The 21907-nt window shown below is 43.7% G+C and overlaps 1 protein-coding gene across 1 annotated transcript in view; it reads left to right on the forward strand.

Moving 5' to 3' along the window:
• The window catches only part of TMTC1 (transmembrane O-mannosyltransferase targeting cadherins 1), a 364529-nt gene that overhangs the window by 324956 nt on the left and 17666 nt on the right, over positions 1-21907 (forward strand). The window contains exons 18-19 of the mRNA XM_033953227.1: positions 1690-1812; positions 14489-14566. Coding sequence (XP_033809118.1) covers positions 1690-1812; positions 14489-14566 — 201 coding nt within the window. The remainder of the gene's footprint in view (positions 1-1689; positions 1813-14488; positions 14567-21907) is intronic.

A 21907-nucleotide genomic window follows, 5' to 3' on the forward strand; every position in this document is an offset into this window, starting at 1 on the left:
TACTGCACAGTCCAGGGTTAAGCAACCTGGTACCTGTTCATCATTTCCCAGGTCTAAAGCTAAGCCTGTCACTATGGAGTTAAAAACCCCAGTGAGAATAGTACAGAAAGGGTTAAGTTCCAAAAGTAAGGTGGATCCACATATTGCTAAGCAGAGATCTGGTTCAGACCAGGTCAGAGCCTGGAGAAACAGTCAGCCAATCAGGGACCAGGGACACACCTGGTTTTGGGGAGTGATCACATTACTGCTGGGAGAGAAAAAGGGAAGATCCTATGCCAGCAAAGACAGCTGGTTGCCAAACCCAAAGAAGCAACACTGGAAACCTAGCTTCATAGAGGCAGCAGAACCCAACTGAACTAGAGCCACAGGTATACCCATTGAATAAGGAGATGCAGTAGGAGGAGTGATCTGGGGTTCTGAGTTGCTGAGTCTATGGAAGTGGAAGAAGGTTTGGGCTGGTCTGTAGGCAGCTCACTGCATGCTTTTAACTTCCTCCACAGAGCTGCCGCTAGCGTTAGTTTAGCCGTGGTTCCTTTGCTAGGCTGAACCGCCTCCGACAAAAGAGGAAGTTGCATCATCGGAGGTGGGCCGGCCTAGCAGAGGCCCTAAGTCTGCCTAATGGAATTGTGGCTAAACTAACATTAGTGGCAGCTGTGTGGGGAAGTTAAAAGCATGCAGTGAGCTGTCACTAGGGAGAAGGGAGGTACTGCTGAGCCAGCGATTCCATCAGGCAACCTCGGGGCCTTTACTAGGCTGGCCTGCTTCCAATGACGCAACTTCCTCTCTCGTTGGAGGTGGGCCAGCCTAGCAAAGGCCCGAGGCTGTCTGATGGAATCACTGGCTAAACAATGCTAGCAGCAGCTGTGTGGGGAAGTTAAAAGCACACAGTGAGCTGCTGCTGTTTTGAGGGGGGGGGCTGGGGAGAGAAGATGAGGAAGGCGGGCGATATGTGACAGCAGAAGGAAGGGAGACATATAGTGCTGGCACTGCATAAACACGACGGCAGAAGGAAGTTAGGAGATATACAGCGCCGGCACTACATACCCCCCCACAAGAGACTCGCGTACTGCCTTAGAGCATTCACAGTGATTATGAAATTCTGACATATTGTTAATTGTATCATTTGAATGATGTTGTTTTACTGGGGCTTAGCTTGAACATTTTTAATGCATAAAAATCACTAGGTAGTAATGCTAAAATGTCAGTGATACAGGGTGGGCCACGGAAAAGTAGTTTGCCTCCGGCAATAGTATGACAAGATAAACGAGCAAGTCTATGCACCCTTGGGTATTTGTCGGCGAAGGTCTCTTGCGTTTCCTTAATCGATCCATTTCACACATAGCCTTCCACAATCACTATTCGCTGTTCCAGGAAGAACACTATCTTTCTGGCACCAGTATTAAAGGCGGGCTACTTTTCCATGGCCCACCCTGTATCAACATAGGTTAATATAATTAAATGTTGTTTAATAGTAATACATAAGTATAACATAAAATTTCTCAATGAAATTAAAAGCAATTGCTGAGGAAACAGCAAAAATCTCTAGGGGGTTACTTTTCTTTGCCTCGCCTTCTATATGTGTGGAAATGGCGGTATATCAAACATGCAAATACATAAGGAATTAGTGTGGTATTTCTGCATACATATGCATAGACAGGCAAAGCTTATCCCTTGTTTCTATTTCTCCAGGCACTGGAAGCTATAGAGAATGCTCTTCAACTAAAACCAAAGGATCCAAAAGTAATTTCAGAGCTTTATTTTAGTAAAGGTAATCAGCTAAGGGAACAGAACCTTCTTGAACAAGCTTTTGAGGTAAGATCATTTAACATTTATAAAGATCATTTTCAGCTTTGTTCCAGGAACAGAGTTTTAACATTTGCTGCAATAAAATATAGGGCAATGTTATAATACAAGTAGTACTTACATGAAGTCTAGGGTGAGAAGGGGAAATAATGGAAAAATGATATCTTACCTGCTAATTTTCTTTCTTTTAGTTTTACTAGTCAGTCCGGAATGAATGTATGTTGTGTTTTGCCGACTAGTGAATGAAGACAGAAAAATTAAATAGGTGCTATGATTCATCCATTGAGGGCACTGTGCAGGCACAGATACTCAGAATATCAACTAACACCCCATCCAGAAGAATTATCAGAAATAATGTAGTAAAAGTAGCTATTACAGCTAAATTTAAGTAAAAAGCTAGATTACATTACATTAATAATAATAATAATAATAATTTTATTTCTTATATACCGCTATACCCTAAGTTCAAAGCGGTTTACAGTGAAAGTCGTGTCTGGAGATAGTACAGTGTTAACAGTAGGATACAGGATAATACAAAATGAGTAGGTACTGGGGTGTTTACAATGGTACAAGATGTTAACAGAGAACAGTTACAGGATGTTTACGATCTGATACAGGATACTACAAAGGGAGCCGGTACAGGGGTGACTTTTATTAGTGACTTTTATTCCGCCACTACCTTGCGGTTCAAGGCGGATTACACAAGAGGTTATCTGGACAATTCCAGAAGAGTTTACATAGTTGAGTGGGTTACTTCGGGGGCTTGAGAAGCTTCCTGTGGAGTTAGTTTATCTTGATAGATTTCTTGAATAGCAGGGTTTTTATTTATTTTCTGAAAGTTTTGTAGTCTGGTGTCGTGATCAGTAGATTGGATAGTTAGTGGTCAAGCTTCGTTGCCTGCGTGGCCAGTAGGCCATCGTACATTTTTTTTCATTTGACACCTCTGATTGCGGGGTGCATGAATGGTGTCTGGGCTCTCGTTTGCCTGGTTATGGCAGTTTGGATAAGGCAGGTTGTTCAAGTAGGCTGGGCTGCCTCCATTCATTGCTTTAAATAGACAGATTATTAATTGAAAGCAAAACAAAAAAGGTAGCTAAGACGGCTAAACCCTTGTGTAACTCATGTTAAATCAATGTTCTATCTATTCTGTGTCCATAGGAATATTGCATGGGACAAATATTTAAATAAGGTATACTACCTGTTTTAAATAGAACTTTAGAAATTAAAATCCAGATCAGGATGTGTACTATCCTGATAGTATTTTAGAAATGGATCTGACAGTGTGGAGTCCTTTCTAAAATATATGTGGAAGTGCATGTCTTTTTGCCTTCATGTACAGCAGAAGCAGCCATTTTACATAGTTATGCATTGAAAAAACTGAAATGGAGAAGCTTGGCAACTTATATGTCAGCCAAAAAATATAAGGTAAAGCACCAAAAGGACCAACATTTATATCAGCAAGTATATCAAAATTATAAAAAATCATAATCATACCTACACAGTATTTTACAATCAAATATACTTGAGTCTCAGCGACTTTCAGAAGCATAAAGATTCAGAAGAAACCTGTAAGCCTTTAAGAGCTTCACAAACAATACCTATGATTTTAAACATGATCATTTGTTCCACCGGCAACCAGTGATGTAAAATTAAGACTGGAATAATGTGAGCACATTTTGGAGTGTTAGTTAAAATTCTAGCAGCAGCATTTTAAGCAAGTTCTACAGCAAGCCCAGTGGCGTACCAAGGGGGGGGGGAGGGGGGTGGTCCGTCCCGGGTGCACGCCTTGGGGGGGGTGCACAGCCAGCTGTTCTCACTGCCTCTAATGCCGGCCCTGCAGCTCTGGACTTCCCCACACCTGCTCCACACATTTAAAATAATAGCGATCGGGGGGGATCGCTATTATTTTAAATGTTATGGCAGCCGTGGCGCTGTATCCATCGAAGGAGACTTCTAACCTCGGCCTGCCCCGGAACTCTTCCTGCAACAGCAACTTCCTGTTCCCGCCTAGGCGGGCGGTGGCTGCAGGAAGAGTTCCGGGGCAGGCCGAGGTTAGAAGTCTCCTTCGATGGATACAGCACCGCGGCTGCCATAACGTTTAAAATAATAGCGATCAGTTTGGGGGGGGGGGGGCAGGTGTGGGGAAGTCCGGAGCTGCAGGGCCAGCGTTAGAGGGACTAAGAGCTGATGGTGCCGCAGGGTCCTGCATTGGGGGAGGGAGGAAGAAAGAAGAATAACCGAAGCATTGGCAATTTGTGGGGAGCAGGTGTTGGGGAAGTCCAGAGCTGCAGGGGAGAGTGTTGCTGTACCCAGCTGGAGGGAGAAGGAAGATGAGGGAGGGAATGAAAGGAGATGCCAGGGCTTGGAGGGAAGGAGGAAGGTATGCCAGACTAAGGGAAAAGGAAGGGGGAGATCTCAGAGCATGGAGGGGGAAGGAAAGGAGAAAAATGCCAGAGATTCAGGGAAGGACAGATACCAGACTGTGGGGTGCGAAGGATAGAAAGGATAAGAGAGAGATGCCAGAGCTTAGGGCTGGGTTGGTGACAGAGAGAAAAAAATGGAGAGGTGGCAGAGCTGAAATCAATCATGTACAAAGGAGAGAAGGGGCACAGGATAGATAGTTATGAAAGGAGCATAGAAAGAAGGAAGATGTTGTATGGAAGAGAGAGAAGGCAGACATTGGATGGAAAGGGCAGAGAGAGCAGTGACTGGAAGGGGCGAGACAGAAGGTGAACAGTAGATGGAAGGGGTAGAGAGAGGGACAGCCACTGAATTGAAGTGTGAGGGAGAGGGGAAGCAGAAGCTGGAAGGAAGTGGGGAGGAGAAAGAAAAAAGGGCACATGCTGGATTGAGGGATGAGGATAGAGTAGATACTGGAAGGGGTGAGGGAAAGAGGTGGCAAGCTTTAGGTAGAGAGTAAAAATGGACATTGATGAGAGGGTAGTAAGAATGTAATCTAGACAGATGCAGAAAATAAATTGAAAAGGAAAATGAGGGAAAAAAGGGAAAGGGATTGCAGAGGAGAGGTGTGGGAGAGGGAAGGAGAGGAGAGAGATGCCAGACCAATGGGGATGAAAGGAGAGATGGAAGGGGGAGGCATACAGTTTCTGGAAGGGGCATAGAAGGAGAGAAGATGCCATATAGGGGAAGAGAGACGGCAGACAGTGGATGGAAGGAAGAGAGTTACAAGAAGATGAGGAAAACAGAAACTACAGAAGACAAAGGTAGAAAAAAAATTTCTATTTATTTATTGCTTTAGGAGACATGTGTCACTGTTTCTGTGGTGTTGCATTGTATGCAGAGTCCAGCTTCTTACTGGTTCAATTTAACTTTTGTCTACGTATTTCTATTTTATCCCCCCTTTTACAAAACTGTGGAGTGTTTTTTAGTGCCAGCCGTGGTGGTAGCAGCTCTGATGCTCAGAATTCTATGAGCGTCAGAGCTGTTACCACCGTGGCTAAAATCCACACTACAGTTTTGTAAAAGAGGGAGGGGTTAGTTTGTGATTACATATTCCATACTAGGCGAAGGTGTTTTCTGTGTTCTGTGTGTTCGAAAGACATGTTTTTTTGTTAGGCTTGACTGCAGGACTGATCTGTACTAGTCTGGCTTGTTTAGTTTTACAATGGGTGTATTGATGTACTGCTCACTGCAGTATATAAGATGCTGCCTTTTCCTAGGTACTCATGTGTGACGTGTGGCTTGTAACTAAAAATCATGTTTTCTGTTCAGATGGGGGAGTGTCAAAAAATGATGGGCCCCGGGTGTCACATATGCTAGGTACGCCACTGGGCAAGCCTAATAACAAAGCATTGTATCAAAACAAAAATTTGAAAATGTTAAAAGCTCATGCAGATGTCTAATGGTTTTCAATTTACAAAAGATGATAGAGATAATTTTCTGCACTTGGTATTTCATTAACAGCTTAGCATCAAACATGACACCAAGATCGTGCATTTTGTCTAAAAATGGTAGAAGTATACTACAAGTATCAACATTTATTGATGATGGGATAACAGAAGAGACATACGGTAATCAGATAACAAAAGAATATTGGTCTTCCCTACATTAAGCTTCATACCTTATAGCCATTGTCCAATCATTTTCAAATAAAGTCGCAATTCACTCAAGATCTCTTCAACATTATATTTGATTTTGATTAAAAAAAAGAGTATCATCTTTTAAAGAAAGTCTCCCAGTAGATGTGTTGGAGACAAGACTGTGTGAATTCAAGAAAGCGTGGGACAGGCAAGTGAGATCTATTATGGAGAGGAGGAGATAGTGAATGCTGCGGATGGGCAGACTAGATGAGCCATTTGGTCTTTATCTGCCATCATATTTCTATGTTTCTATATATCTGAAATACCACCTCTGCAATAGCTTACAGAGAGCAGGAATATAAAAAAATTAAACAAAGCTGCTGAGAGAGCACTGATCCTTGAGCTACTTCACTCACATATTGCATTACATTAGATCTTGCAGAATTAATGACATTAGATGTCCTGTCAGAGAGAAAAGACTGAAACCTGACCAGTAAAACCAAAATATTTAAATCTTTTTAGTAGGATAGCATGGTGAATGGTATCAAAAGCTGCAGAAATATCCAAGCTTACAAAAAAAAATACCATTCACCACTGCTAAATCCTACATGAATTGTATCTATGAAAGTTAAAGCAAAGACTCTGTATCATGACAGGTTTGAAAACCAAACTGGTCACTGTTGCTGAGATCTCAAATTAGGAACACCATACAGAATGCCACCTTTATACTCAAGCTGGTTAGAAAGCTTAAGGGTCTTCTCTTAGTTTACAGTTTTTAAACTGTTATAAGCATTAGTCTCATCATCATTATTCCCTATATTTAGGTCTTCCTAATTATATGCTTTGTACAGAATGTTACTGCCCATTTAATTGTTGGTGGTCATATTCATAGGCATCAGTACGGGGGAGGAGGCTACAGGGGCCATGGCCTCCCCAAAAATTGTTACTTTTATCCCTGGTGGTCAAGAGGTACAGTGTCAGTGGTGGCTGGCATTTTCTACCACTGAACGGCAACGAGCAGGAGTGCGCTTTGGTGCTCCTGCTCAGCGCTCAGTTGCTTCTTGACTGGCTCCCGCAAATTCTCTTCTGGTTTCTGCTTTCCTCATCTTCATGTCATTCTCTTCCTTCCATCCAGTCTGCCCCTTCCAGGAACTGTCTGCCTCCCCCTTCCATCTCTCCTCCTGTCCAGCCCCCTTAATTGGTCTGGCATCCATTTTCTTCCCTCTGTCCCCTCATGGTCTGGCATCTCTCTCCTTCCCTCCCCCCTGTGGTTTTTAGAATCTCTGTCTTCTCATTTCCTCCACTCAGATATGATATTTCTGTCTCCTTCCCCTCATGCTCTGGCATCTCTCTTCCCTTTCATTTTCTTTCCTAGTCTTCCTTCTCTATTTTCTGCCTCTGTCCCAATTAAATTCTTTCTTACTATCCAGTCTTCTATTTTCCTCTTTTCACTGTGTCTACCCACAGCTTGCCACCATTTTCCTTCACCCCCTCAAGTATCTCACTAACTCTATCCTCTTTCCCCAATCCAGCATATGCCCTTTTTCGTTATCACCTTCTTCCATCCAGTATGTTTTCTTTCTTCACTTCCAATCAGCATTAAGAACATAAGAATAGCCTTACTGGGTCAGACCAAAGGTCCATCAAGCCCAGTAGCCCATTCTCACAGTGGCCAATCCAGGTCACTAGTACCTGGCCAAAACCCAAGGAGTAGCAATATTCCATGCTACTGATCCATTCCCTCTAACGTTGCGAAGTCAGAGAGAAGGCTTCTGGTTCAGGCGCAGGATGTGCGAGGAACCGCCACCCGCAACTTTATGCACACTGTGGCAGTGAGGAGAAGGGAGATGGCCAGAAGATAACACCGGGGGCATCGCACTGCGAGCCACATAAAATGGCCAGGTGGGAGCCAGCCAGAAAGTAAGACACCCACTGGAGGGAGGCACCTAGTTAAAGCACAGCATGGAGGGAGGGATAGAACAAAGGTAGGGGGAATGATTTTATTTTGAATTTAGTGATTGAATTGTGTCAGTTTTGAGAATTTACATCTGCTGTCTGTATTTTGAACTGTTCAGGAAGAAATGCATTTGTTTCTTTTTCTCTTGGGTTGTACTGCATGCAGAGTCTTAAATCTTAGGGTTTCATTTTTTTAATATTAGTACTATTAGTTTGTGGTCCCGTATTTCCATAGGGGTTATCTGTGTTCTGGTAGGAATGAATGTTGAGAAGCATACAGTGTGCTTTGTGTAGTTTAATTTTGTGGTTAACCATTATGTGTTGTTAATAAGATTATATTGTGTGTGTATAGATGAAAAATGAATGGAAAAAATGGTGTTATAATTAGTACTATTATGGGGACGGGGTCTGGCCTGTGACTTAGCCTGTGTTTTGGTTTTTGGCCCCTTAAAGTGATTGAGTTTGACACCCCTGCTCTAGATCCAGAACCTTGTTTCCCATACTTCGAGCATTGGTATATATAGCTTTCCAGACATTGACCCCTTTTGTGTAGAGGTGTTTAGTGATTCACTTACCTGAGGGCCTATACTCACTTGGGGGCTTTGATCACCCTACCCAAATGATTGTAGTTTAAAGCCCTCCTCAGCAGATTAGCCAGTCTGCTGCTGAAAACACTTCTTCTCTTCTTTAATAAATGCACAACATTCCTGCTCAGCATCCCTTGGTCCAGGAAGCCAAAACTCTCTCAACAACACCATCCACGTAGCCACTCATTTATCTCCAGGTTGTGTGCTTCTCTGCCAGGGCCTTTACCCTCAAAAGGGAGGATCAAACCCTCAAAAGGGAGGATCAATGAGAATACCTCCTGCACACCTGACTGCTTCACCTTCTCTCCCATAACCACAAAGTCACTCTTGATACGTTCAGAGGGGTACCTAGCAGTATCATTTGTGCCAACATGGATGAGCAGCATTGGATAATAGTCATCAGGCTTGATAAGTCTCGGCAAGCACTCCGTAATATCTTGGATTTTGGCACTAGGCCAAAAACTGGTATGCTGTCCTGGAAGTGGAGGAAACAAGAGCATCCCAAGGAGAGGAAGGACCAAAGCTTGAAATCTCAAAAATTGCTGGATCCATGACCACTAGGAGGCGTAAGATAGTGGTGGTTGGCGATTCCCTTTTGAGGGGCACAGAGGCATCCATCTGCAGACCAAACGTGATGTCCCAGGAGGTAAACTATAGAAACATAGAAATTGACGGCAGATAAGGGCCAAGGCCCATCCAGTCTGCCCACCCTAATGACCCTCCCCTGCCTTTACCCTGCGAATAGATCCCACGTGTCGATCCCATTTGGCCTTAAAATCAGGCACGTTGCTGGCCTCAATCACCTGAAGTGGAAGACCATTCCAGCGATCAACCACCCTTTCAGTGAAAAAGAATTTCCTGGTGTCACCGCGCAGTTTCCCGCCTCTGATTTTCCACAGATGTCCTCTTGTTGCCGTGGGACCCTTGAAAAAGAAGATATCCTCCTCTGCATCGATGCGGCCCGTGAGATACATTGGGGAAATCCTGAAAACCCGACTGGAATATGGCTTTCGAGGACCGGAGTTCCCTACTCCTGCTCTAGAGTTTCAGCAATGTCAGTGATAATAAGACATCTGGCATGGCTGTGTCTCGGATATAATAATGATAATAATAATAATAATAACTTTATTTTTGTATACCGCCATACCCCGAAGAGTTCTAGGCGGTTCACATTAGTTAGACAGAGATTACAGGTGGTTACATATCAAATTGATCATAGTGTTGCAAACAGCAAGGAGAGAGTAGTTACAAGAGGTTACATATCAAATTGATCGTAGAGTTGCGAATAGCAAGGAGAGAAGTGGGGGGGGGGGGAGAGAAGGGGGGAGGGGAGTAGATCAGACGGGGGGGGACATCAATCATCAATCTTGAAATGAACATCAGTCTTCAAGATTAGCTAATATTCCTTGTTTGGGAGATGAGATTTTTGGCGACTATTGAAAATGCTATGCAAAAATTCACTGATCATGAGAAGAGCTGAGATACTTTGGTTAAAACCAAGTCTAAACCTCCTTTGACATCTCGACAATTTAAGCCTTCTTCTTATCAGAGGTGTTATTCAACGAAACCTGCTGCACCTAGGTTACCTCAGTAGAAGAAACAAAAGCAGCAGCGTCCGCAAAAGTCTCAACCATCAGCCACCCAAAAGCCCACTCAGTCTTTTTGATGGGTTCATGGAGAGCATAGCCGCTGTTTCCCTTTCTCAGCGTCTTCCTCAGCCAATCAGTGGCCAGCTCCAGTTATATTATCCACGATGGGAACTGATAACATCAGACCTCTGGGTTTTAAAAATCATTCAAGAGGGATACTCTCTTCATTTTGACACTTTTACCCCCAGATCATTCTCTGAGAGAGTCCTCTTTCGACCCTCAGCAGATGTCCCTTCTTTGGGAGATAGAATCCTTATTTCTTTTGAATGCAATAGAAAAAGTTCCTCCTGCTCAGAGGAATCGGGGGTTTTACTACCGATACTTTTATTCCAAAGAAGACGGGATGTCTACGTTCAATTTTAGACCTCAGGGACATGAATAAGTTTCTGGTAAAGGAAAAGGTTCATATATTGTCCTTGGTGACCCTATATCCCCTCTTAGATCGGAACGATTGGCTATGCTCTCTGGATCTAAAAGAAGCCTACACTCATATTTCAATTCATCCGGCCTACAGGTTTCAAGTGGCATAGCACCATTTCCAGTACAAGGTTCTACAATTCGGTGTCGCATCCTCTCCCAGAGTATTCACCAAGTGCCTGGTGGTAGTCACAGTGGAGTTGCAAGCCCAAGGTCTCCAGGTGTTTCCTTATCTCGACAATTGGCTGATAAAAGAGGCCATGCCTCAAGGGGTGCTTACACAGTCAACAATTCTCTTACTTCAGCAGTTGGGGTTCGAAGTCAATTTTACCAAATCCCAAATTCAACCCTCTCAAACTCTGCAATTCATAGGAACTCTGCTCGACACAGTTCATCTCAGAGCGTTTCTCCCTCAGCAAAGGCAGGAAAGGTTGATTCAGCTTTGCACTCAGGTGTCTCACTTTCCATCAATCTTAGCCAGACAGATGATGATGTTCGGTCACATGGCCTCCACAGTTCACGTTACTCCCTTTGCGAGACTTGATTTCAGGACGCCTCTCAATGGTCTCAAGCTCTCGACTCACTCTCTCAACACATTAGAGTCGTATTTTCTCTTCGTCAATCTCTGTAGTGGTGGATGAATTCTTTCAATCTCTTCAGAGGGTTATTGTTTCACACCCCTCCACATCAGAAGGTTTTGACTCGTCAAATTATGCTTGGGGGGCTCATCTAGACGGTCTTCACACACAGGGTCACTGGTCCACTCAGGAGCAGCGTCTTCACATCAATCTCTTAGAGCTCAGGGCCATATGCAATGCTCTCAAGACTTTTCAGCACATTGTAGCTGATCCTGTCTTCCTAGTTGTACGGACAATCAGGTGGCAATGTTATTATAGAAACCAGTTTCTTAACTCGGTCCTGGAGTACCCCCTTGCCAGTCAGTTTTTCAGGATATCCATGTTGAATTTGCGTAAACTTGATTTGCATACACTGCCTCCATTATATGCAAATATCTTTCATGTAAATTCATTGTAGATATCTTGAAAACCTGACTGGCAAGAGGGTACTCCAGGACCGAGTTGAGAAACACTGATATAAACAAACGACACATCTGTGTTTCAGTTAATAATAATAATTGTATTTTTATATACCGCAATACCACAAACAGTTCAGAATGCTTTACAGAGGAAGAGACTGTATCCAGACAGTGATATTACAAAAAACTTTCAAAATTACATTAACATGGTAAGATTAATCAATTTTTCCTGGAAGTGTTTTAGAAGTACATCATGGTAGAAACGGAGTCAGCGAAATTTGTCAAAGAGATAAGTTTTGGTTGACTTCCTAAAAGTTTGGTAAGAAAAAGCATTTGAGATAAAGTTGGTTAAACATTTATTCCATTTGCCTGCTTGGAATGATAGTGTTCTTTCAAGGAATCTCTTGTATATACAGCCCTTCAAGGATGGGAAAGCAAACAAGTAGGCACTACATGTACGAATTGTGCCTGGAAAGTTGAAATGATGAGATAGATAGATTGGGGATGAACCTGTTATGGTTTTGAAGCAAAGGCTAGGAAACTTAAAAATAACCCTTGCTTCCATGGGCAGCCAGTGTAGTTTTTTATAATATGGGCTTACATGATCCGATTTCTTGAGACCGTAGATGAGACGGACTGCAGCGTTCTGAACGATTCTCAGTCATTTGATGTTTTTCTTAAAAGATCCCAATATATAATATTGCAATAGTCTAAGTTAAGAACAAAAGAATTGCCGCTGCTGGGTCAGACCAATGGTCCATCCTGCCCAGCAGTCTGCTCACGCGACAGCCCCAAAGTCAAGACCAGTTCTCCAAATGAGTTCAGTCTCACCAGTTTAGCATGAACTTGTCCAACTTTGTCTTGAAACTTGAGAGTTAATGTGATCTTTGAAAGTCAAGCTTCAGACCAAGATGACATCAGGATTTTGATGGTAGAGTTAATTGGGTGGTCTGACCCATTTAATCTTAAAGAGGTATTTGTGATCTTGTTGTTGGGACTTGCCAAAAAGAACTTAGTTTTATACAAATTAAGTTTTAATTTAAATTGTGTAGTCCATTGTTCTACCTTAGTAAGGGCATATGAGATGAATTGTTCTGTCTCTTGAGTCAGTGAGGTTATGGGAATAATAATTGTAATGTTATCCGCGTGTATATGATTTCAGTTTTAAATTGGATAACATATTTCCCAATGGTGCCATATATACATTGAAAAGTGAAGGGGAGAGTGGGGAGCCCAGTGGAACTCCACAGGGATTACACCAAGCCTGAGAGAGAGTTCCTATGCTGTAAACCTGGTAAATACGGTTTTTTAAGAAACCCGCAAACCAATTTAGTACCTGTCCGGAAATGCCAATGGAATCAAGGCATCTGAGCAAAATGTCATGATCAACAAGGTCAAAGGTACTGCTCAGGTCGAACTGCAGTACCAGTGCTAGCTAAAATTGTTTCGGTACTATGATTTGTACGAAAACCAGACTGGTAGGATGTTGAACTTCTCTAAATATTTCATGAGATCAATGTTAACTAGTTCTTCTATTAGTTTAAGAAAAATGGTATGTTGGCAATAGGTCTGTAGTTGGCAGTCAAGGAGACAGACTCCTTAGAATTTTTAATAATAGGAGTCACATGCAGGAAGAACACGCCTTCATCAAGGGTCCCTAATTTGTAAAGGTCTCAAATTAAACCGCAACAAAAATAAATGTGAGCCTTTATAACACCAAAGAAAATCGCTAAGAAAGTCTCTTCATAGAAAAATCTCTGTGGAACGATTTTCTTTGGTGTTATACAGGCTCATGTTTATTTTTGTTGTGGTTTGATTTGAGACCTTTACAAATTAGGGACCCCTGATGAAGGCGTGTTAACTGAAACACAGACTGTGTTGGGTCCCCTGGTTTGTATAAAGGTGGTGACATTAGCCACAATATATTTGTTTAAATAAACCCAGCCTGCAACTTGTACTCTTGTCTGCAGTTTTTTCTTTGTTTTGAGTCATGTCATAGCACACAAAGTCCAAGCAATGGCAGCTTCTGTTGCTTTCCCTTGTTTCACTCCTATTGATGAAATCTGTAAGGCTGCTACTTGTTCCTCAGTTCATTCCAGATAGGATGCTCACTCAGGCCAAGCAGTATACAAAATTAATTTTTTTAATGGCTAACACTCATCCCATTCTAGTAAGCTAGGGAGTCCCACATGTGCCTGCTTGTCCTGGGATAAAACACAGTTACCGTAACAGGTGTTATCCAGGGACAGCAGGCAGATATTCTTACAACCTACCCACCTCCCCTGGTTGGCTCCTTAGCTTGCTTACGGAACTGAGGTACCGCAAGTCTACGTCAGGCAGGAAGTCACTCGCGCATGCTCGCGGCAATTGCAAACTTTCTAAAAATCTTAAAGTGGTGATGCACTTTTAAAGTGTCCGTACTGAGGCTCCGTGGATGACATCACCCACATGTAAGAATATCTGCTTACTGTCCCTGGATAACACCTATTACGGTAAGTAACTGTGCTATATAGGCAAACCTGGGTGATTTTACAGTCTAAAAGGGGAAGGGCGTACATGATTTGTGATTTAAAAACAAAACATGAAAGTGAGGTTATAGGATTGAACTGCAAAATATTGGTGAGAAAAAAGGGGATAGGAAACATAAAGGTAAAATTTGGGTTTCTGTCAGATTCTTCCATAAAGAAAAGGGAAACGGAGCTATATTAGATAGAAGAGGGAAAGAGCTATAAGGACAATCAGGAGTAGGCATCTTTGAAAAGGAACGTCTTTAGTTTTATTAGTTGTTGTTTTTTTTTTAGATTTGAAGCATTCCAAACAACTATAAAGGCAAAGAGAGACAGGGAGAGAGTTCCATTGTTGTGGGTTGTAGATCAAAAAGATTGTCTGCTTGATGTAGGGATGGTATGCTGATTTTGATGTTATTAATCAGAGAGATCTGGGTGGTATATATGGAATAATGTGGCAGGAAAGACATGAAGTTTATATTTCTTCATTTAGAGCTATAAAGTGGCTGTGGATCTGAACCCTGATCAAGCACAGGCCTGGATGAATATGGGTGGAATTGAGCATATGAAGGTAGGTAGCAGACTTCTGAATGTTTAATATGATTAATATACTACCCTTTAAATAATTGTCAGATTGGTGTACAATTCATAAAGTATACAATACAATAAAATAATTATAATTTAAAAATACAGAAAGCCATTAAAGATAGAAAAGATCCATCATTCATTCCAAGAACCTCACATACAGCCTTCAATCCAGCACAAATAAAAATAAAAGCATTAATGGATATTTAAATAAAATCAATATTTAAAGGAAAATGGATATTTTACATGAAAGCTGCTCACTGGTTCAATCCACCAAATGGTCTCCAAAAAAATGACTTTAATTTTGCTTTAAACTGTTTCAAAGAACATTTTTCCCATAACCCCATTGGAAGGCTGTTCCATAATGCTGGAGACTTCTAAAGAAAGCCCCTTCTCTTGTTGCTGTTAGACAAGCCTCCTGAGTTAGTGGCAGAGTTAATAATAAAGAGCCTGCTAATCATAATACCCTTGCTGGTATATATGAAAGCACTAAAGTAACTAAATAAGAAGCCTGATGCTCATAAAGGGCCGGATTTCTGTATATGATGCCCAATCTCTGAAGCCACCTAAGCAGCTTTTGTAAATTGCACATGGGCGTCCTATATAGATACAGACAGATGCCTAAGCCCGCCTAACACCACAATTCTCTAACCGGCGTCCATGTCACAGGCACCAGTTAGAGAATTAGGTTGCCACTGAGCTGATCGTGGCAAGAGAATCTCCATGATGCAATCAGTTTAGCGGCTGCTGCAGAGAACCCATACGTCCCCCATGCAAAGATAACCATCAGGAAGGATGCCCACTCCTTCCTACTGGAACCCCAAAGCCCCTTCCCACCCCCAAATGTCCGTGAGAGGAGGAGTGCCAAATTCCTCCTGCTGCCACCACCCCAATGCATCCCCTAGCAAGAGGGATGCCCAGTCCCTCCTGCTGGAACCCTCGCCCCACCCCCAAGACATCATCTGGCACCCTGACCCACCCCCCAAGCCCACCCAGACCTCACCAGTACCTTTTTTAGTTGGCTAGCCAGAGGGATGCTTATTCCCTCTGGCCGGCAGGTCCGCCTCCACTGAATGGCGGGCCTTCCCCGGGGAAGGGCCTAAGGCCCTGATTGGCTCAGGTGCTTAAGGCCCCTCCCCTTGAGGGGTGGCCTAGGGATCTGATCAATCGGAATCTTAGGCCACTCCTAGTGCATCCCAGAATGCATTGGGTTAGAGGCCTAAGATTCCGGTTGGTCCAGGTGCTTAAGGCCCCTTCTATGAGAGGGGCTTTAAGCACCTGGGCCAGTCAGGGCCTTAGGCCCCTCCCCGGTGCATCCCATGATGCACCAGGAAGGGGAAGGCCCGCCATTCAGTGGAGGTGGGCCTGCCAGCCAGAGGGAGTAAGTATTCAACTGGCCAACTAAAAAAGGTACTGTTGGGGTCCGGGTGAGGGGGGAAGGGTTGGGTGCCAAGGATATCTCAGGAGGGTGGGGGGAGGGGGATTCTGGCAGGAGGGACTGGGCTGGATGAGGTAAGCCCAACTTTATTATTCTGAGAACTGTGGAATGTGTTCATGGGTCTGGCTGGGACTGTTTATTTGAATAGGTAAACTACTTTCAATAAGCCTGTGTAAATAAGTGTTTCCTTATACATAAGAACATAAGCAGTGCCTCCGCCAGGTCAACCATAGGTCCATCCTGCCCGGCAGTCCGCTCCCGCGGCGGCCCAAACAGGTCACGACTTGTCTGAATCACCAGAAGGGGCTCCCTTGCCACCTTGGTTTCTCATTGAAGTCCTATCTTCCCATCGTAGTCCTAACCCTCCGGTCTTGCACATGCACGACCTGTTGGGTTTCTATACTTATTACCTGGTTAGCTTTCTATACCTGTGTTACATCCCAGCACCTCTCTCAGTATCCCACGATCCCTTTATCCCTCAGGAATCCGTCCAATCCCTGTTTGAATCCCTGTACCGTACTCTGCCTGATCACTTCCTCCGGTAGCGCATTCCAAGTGTCCACGACCCTTTGGGTGAAAAAAAACTTCCTTGCATTTGTTTTGAACCTATCTCCCTTCAGTTTCTCCGAATGCCCCCTCGTACTTGTTGTCCCCTTCAGTCTGAAGAATCTGTCCCTATCCACCCTCTCTATGCCCCTCATGATCTTGAAGGTCTCTATCATATCTCCCCTGAGCCTCCTTTTTTCCAGAGAGAAGAGCCCCAGCCTATCCAACCTCTTGGCGTATGGGCAGTGTTCCAGCCCTTTTACCAGTTTCGTTGCTCTCCTTTGGACTCTCTCAAGTACTGCCATGTCCTTCTTGAGGTGTGGCGACCAATACTGAACGCAGTATTCCAGATTTGGTCGCCACACCTCAAGAAGGACATGGCGGTACTTGAGAGAGTCCAAAAAGACTATACTATACCTTCTACAAGTGCTTATGCTGTTTTGAATAAATGTGCAGGGATCCAAGAAGATCTGGACTGGAAACTGCTACAGTGATGTCATTCATGGAACCAGTCACAGACAATCAAAAAGTGTATTCTCACTTTAAAACTCTAAGAACACCCATACTATGGGTGCAGGTGCCTTACTACCCAACAAAGGCTCATGGGACCATCAGTTCTCAGTTTTCCATTGAACTTAAAAGCTGTTCTTAGAGTCTCTCTAAGGATGTCAAACTTGTGTTTTTTGTGCCTTTCTTTTAGTCATATTTTTCTGTTTTGTTTCTTTTGCTTTAAGTCGGTTCAAAAAAATTTTAATTTTTGATCAATTTTGGGTTTGGACCTTCAAGCTCTTTTCAGTCTATTTTCAGGCCAGGAGCATTGACTCATTTTTGGTATGTCATCTACTTGACCTCCCCAGACAATTGAGTCCTTTGATCTCATGTTGGAGGTTTTTCCTTCAATGTCCAAGGCTTCTAGCGGTACACTCGATGCCACACTCTGCTCTCGTTTGCAGAAGAGATCACTTAAAGCCAGAAAGTTACATTTGGAGAAACTTTTCAGTTCTTGTTCAATTGTATTGACTATGGCTGGAGATTCCAACCCTAGCATTCAACATCGCTCGACGCCAGCATTGGCACACTCCACTTCCTCTTTATCGATTCCACTGTCACTGGGGGAGCCTCGTAAGAAGGCTAAGCATAAACATCTCTCTCCCTCAAGGCAGACATTGGCATCATCCCAAGCATCATCTCCATCAATGCATTCCAAGCATTGATGCACCAATGCCAAATTTCCATCTTTACAGTTGGTGTCTCCTCTGAGGTGTGCCTCAACATCAAAGTCCCTAACGCCATGATACCCAACACAACCAGTGTCTAATTTACTCTCATCAACATTGGTACCAGTGCTATCTCTGCAGGAATAACTCTGCATGCTGTTGTAGAAGGAGCTAGTTGGGCTGCTGCAGAAACACTTTGGAGTAAATTCTCTATTACTACGTTTAACTTAGGCGTGCTTTGGACGTCCGGTAAACACAATTACCAATTAACGATATTTAGGCGTGAGGTAGACGTCCCTACAACCTCGTCTCGGTAGACGTCCCTACAACCTCGTCGCGCAAAATAGACGTACGCAAAATAGACGCAGGTTTCTGAAACGTCTCCAATGGACCCGTGATAGACGTGATTACGGGTTTGTTTGTTTTTTTGTTTTTTTTAATTATACTTTATATATACTCTTTATTATCACACATTCAGCATTGATAAGTATAGGATGATGAAAAACATAACTAAAACACAGTATCAGAATTGTACAGTTTACCATTAATACAAGGAAAAAAAATATGTTATGTTTCAAAGGAGAACTAGAAAATGAAACGTACCGAGTGGGTGTTGAACTTACATTATCAGTATGGAAGGTGGGAACCGGTAGATGTGTGCTACACAGAAAGCTGTACAGGAATGTCATACTCACCTCCTATTAGAAGTGGAAAGGATAGGGCTTTGAACACCATATAGACTTTTTATAAACTTCGTTTAACTTCCACAAAGACTGGCAGGAAAAGCACCCTAAGTCATCCAATAAGCTTTCTCTCGATTTCACAGAGACATTATTTCAGAGAGGATAGTTTAGAAGTGATATCTTGCTCGAAAGAACACTCTCCTGGTCTTAAAACATTGCAACAATCAGCTCATTCTTCACAACAAGAAACAGAATCAAAACACAGATTAAACCTGAATGTGGCTTCCAGTTCACAGGAAGAGGAAGTAGCAAGCAGCACAATGCTGATCTCATTGTGACATCATCAAGGTGCACCTAGAATGTAGATATGCCACAAGTAAAAGACAAGCCGGGAGTTGAACTCACAACCTATGGATACCTATGGTACAGCACGTTTTATTCACTGAGCTACTGAGCTACTTAACTCTAGCCCTAACCCTAACCATAAAGTAGCATCTGACATAGCTTGTACGTAAAGCCATTTCTGGAGACTCCCATTCCCAAGTCCCCAACATAGCTCAGTGCTTAAAAGCACTGCATGTATCTTCCAAAGGTCAGGGGTTCAAGTCCTGACTAAGGTTATCAAAGACATAATATTCTTTTTTTTTCCACCCACCCAAACATGCATAGCTAAGCATGTGAACCTCACTTCCCAATCTTCACTTATTTAATTTGTCATTGTGTTTGGGGGAGGTAAGCTTTTAAGCGTTCTGCTGTACTTTTTTATATAACAGCGATATCGGCATACTTTAGGGTGTAATTAACAGTGTTGCTGTAGCACGGAGCGGCTGCTGCAAGCACGCCCAAGCGGCACAAACACGTCATCGCGTTTTTTTGCGTTGTGACGACATAGAATCGTCCGTTCTTCATACGCAGTTATTTCTCATAAAATGGCTGCCAGAAGACAGCCAAACTTTACCACCCAGGACACCAGGCTGCTGGCCAGGCTGTTTCTCTCCCGGGAGCACCACTATTTTGTAGTGCCTGGCCATTGCAGGTCATACCTGCAATTCAGGGAGTCATGGACCCGCCTGACCCGGCGGTACAATCGCAGAGCCTCCTGTCCCAGGGAAGTAAGTATTCCAAGTCAGGCCCTCACAAATAATCATGTAAAATGTAATGATGGAAACCTGTCTCAATCAAATTGTTCATGTTTTGAGGGTAAATTTTGATTCCTTTTAAAAACTACAATTGTGCATAATAAATCTTTTACATTGAATACTGAAATTAAAGCACATCCCAAAGGAGCAGTAGTAGGATTTCAAATGACAAATTCAGCTCCTAGAAGGCATCTATTCCATTCACAACATGCACACAACTAATTTTTGGGTCACAAGCTTCGCATTTGTAATAGAAACATCTTGAAATCAACTTTGCCAAAGTGCTGCTATGTCATTTCAAATACCTTCAACTCTCCTGTATCAATCTGCTGGTCTAGGGAGATAGTGGCATGACGTTTAAAGTGACAGCGTCAGTACCCTGACGTCAGGGGTTTCAAGCCACGCTGCTCCTTCTGACCAAACTATTTTATTGCCCCTGCTGCATGATTGTAAGCTCACCAGGACATGCTGATAGGCTACAGCCTCAGCACCCTGGGGTTGTGAGTTCAATCCCACCTCCTCCTTGTGATGCTGTCCATGTCACCTCACCACCCCCCCTCCCCCCCCCCCCCCCCCACTGTCCCAGGTACAGTAGAGAGATAGCGATGCCTCCAGCACAGAAAGGGGAAAATGCTGGAGTACGTGAATAAATTCATGTAAAACATGTGGCAGAAGGGGGTGGAGGCAGACAGCAAAGCGGATAGGGGCTCTTGGAGGGCAGCGTACTCCATTTTTATGTGCTTATAGAGGTCAATACTTAAGTAAACATGTTATGCCACAGTGCTAGATGGCACTCATCATATCCCTCCCTCTCTGTTCTTTCTCTCTCTCTATTATCCAGGTTGAGGATCTCAGGAAAAGGGGGCGGCTGCTGAGGCGCCAGGAGCGGGCCTTCCTTGAGGGGGTGAGGGAGGAATTGCGCGCAGAAGCCGGTGAGTAATGAGTCCAGCGTGTGTTTCTTTGTGATCAGCCTACCAGAATAAATAGATGAAAATGCTTGAGTAGCTGTAAACCATTCTTAATCATAAAATCTGCAGTAAAGCTGCTATTGTGATATCATGTCACAATGGCTTTATGGTGTTCTACTTGCCTCACTTACTTACGCTACATTTTGATGTTTACAGTGGAGTAGGTGCTTTGCATCCTGTTATTAGCATTTGAAGAAAATAACGTAGTAAAGAATGTCATGTTCAAACGTGTTGTGGACATATCTGACTGTATCCTATTTCTCTCTTGTCAAGCAGCAGCGCAGGCACCCCCTCAGGAGGCCCCGCAGGTGATGGAGGGAGCCCCACCCTGGTCCTCGGCAGAGGAGGAAGAGGAGATGGAAGAGGAGGAGATGGAGGAGATGGAGGAGGAGGAGGCCTGGCAGCCCTTAGGACCGCCCACACCACCACTGCCCCCTGGACCTCCACCACTGCCCCCACCACTGCCCCCTGGACTGCCTGCCCCACCACTGCCCCCTGGACCCCCACCGCCTGCCCCACCACTACCTCCAGGACCACCACCACCATCCCCTGTTGGACCTTCCCCCACCCATAGCCCTTCCCCTCACTCTCCTGCCCTTCCTGTTCCCATCCCACCCCCTTTCCTTGCTGTTCCCCCCCAGGAGCAGCCCGACCAGCCTCAGGAGGGGGTGGCCAGGGAGATGGCGGCCTACTCTGCCATCTTGGAGGAGGTGCAGGTATTGAGAGGGTGTGTGGAGAGGATGGAACATGCCCTCTTGCGGCTGATAGCCGAAAGAGGGCATGGTGCCAGCAGCCATACACCCTCTCAATGACTGCACCTCTTCCGCCCCCCTCGCCTGAGGTAGCTCAAGCTGCTCTTGGGGGGCACCCACCCTCTTTCCCTGCGTTATATGTTGTTAAATATGTAAATAGTTTTTTAAAAAAGTTTAAATTTTTAAAAGTTTTAATAATTTAATAAATATATTGGTTTATATTTACTTTAAACTTTCCTGTGTGGTTTTAGCCTTGTAGCTTAATGGACAGAGTCCAAGGTAGATAGGGGTTCAGGAGGGACTGCTGAATGGGCCCTTTTCAATATAACAACAAGGTGACATATAGAAAGTTTGACAATCTTTATTGGGGTCTGTCATTCATTCTATTACCTGCTAGCCACTCTGATGTCAAATCATTGCAGAATCTAGGAAAAAAGCAAGTGAATGCAAGGGTATATGCAACTGTAGGTAGATGATGACATCTCAGCTATGATGTGCAAAGTAAGCCAGTCCCTGTTCCAAAGTAAATGGCTACATAAGGAAGAGAATATAAGTCACTGTGGTAGATTTGTCGTTAAGGAATA

The sequence above is a fragment of the Geotrypetes seraphini genome, chromosome 7, assembly GCF_902459505.1.
Source record: "Geotrypetes seraphini chromosome 7, aGeoSer1.1, whole genome shotgun sequence".
Taxonomy (NCBI): Eukaryota; Metazoa; Chordata; class Amphibia; order Gymnophiona; family Dermophiidae; genus Geotrypetes; species Geotrypetes seraphini.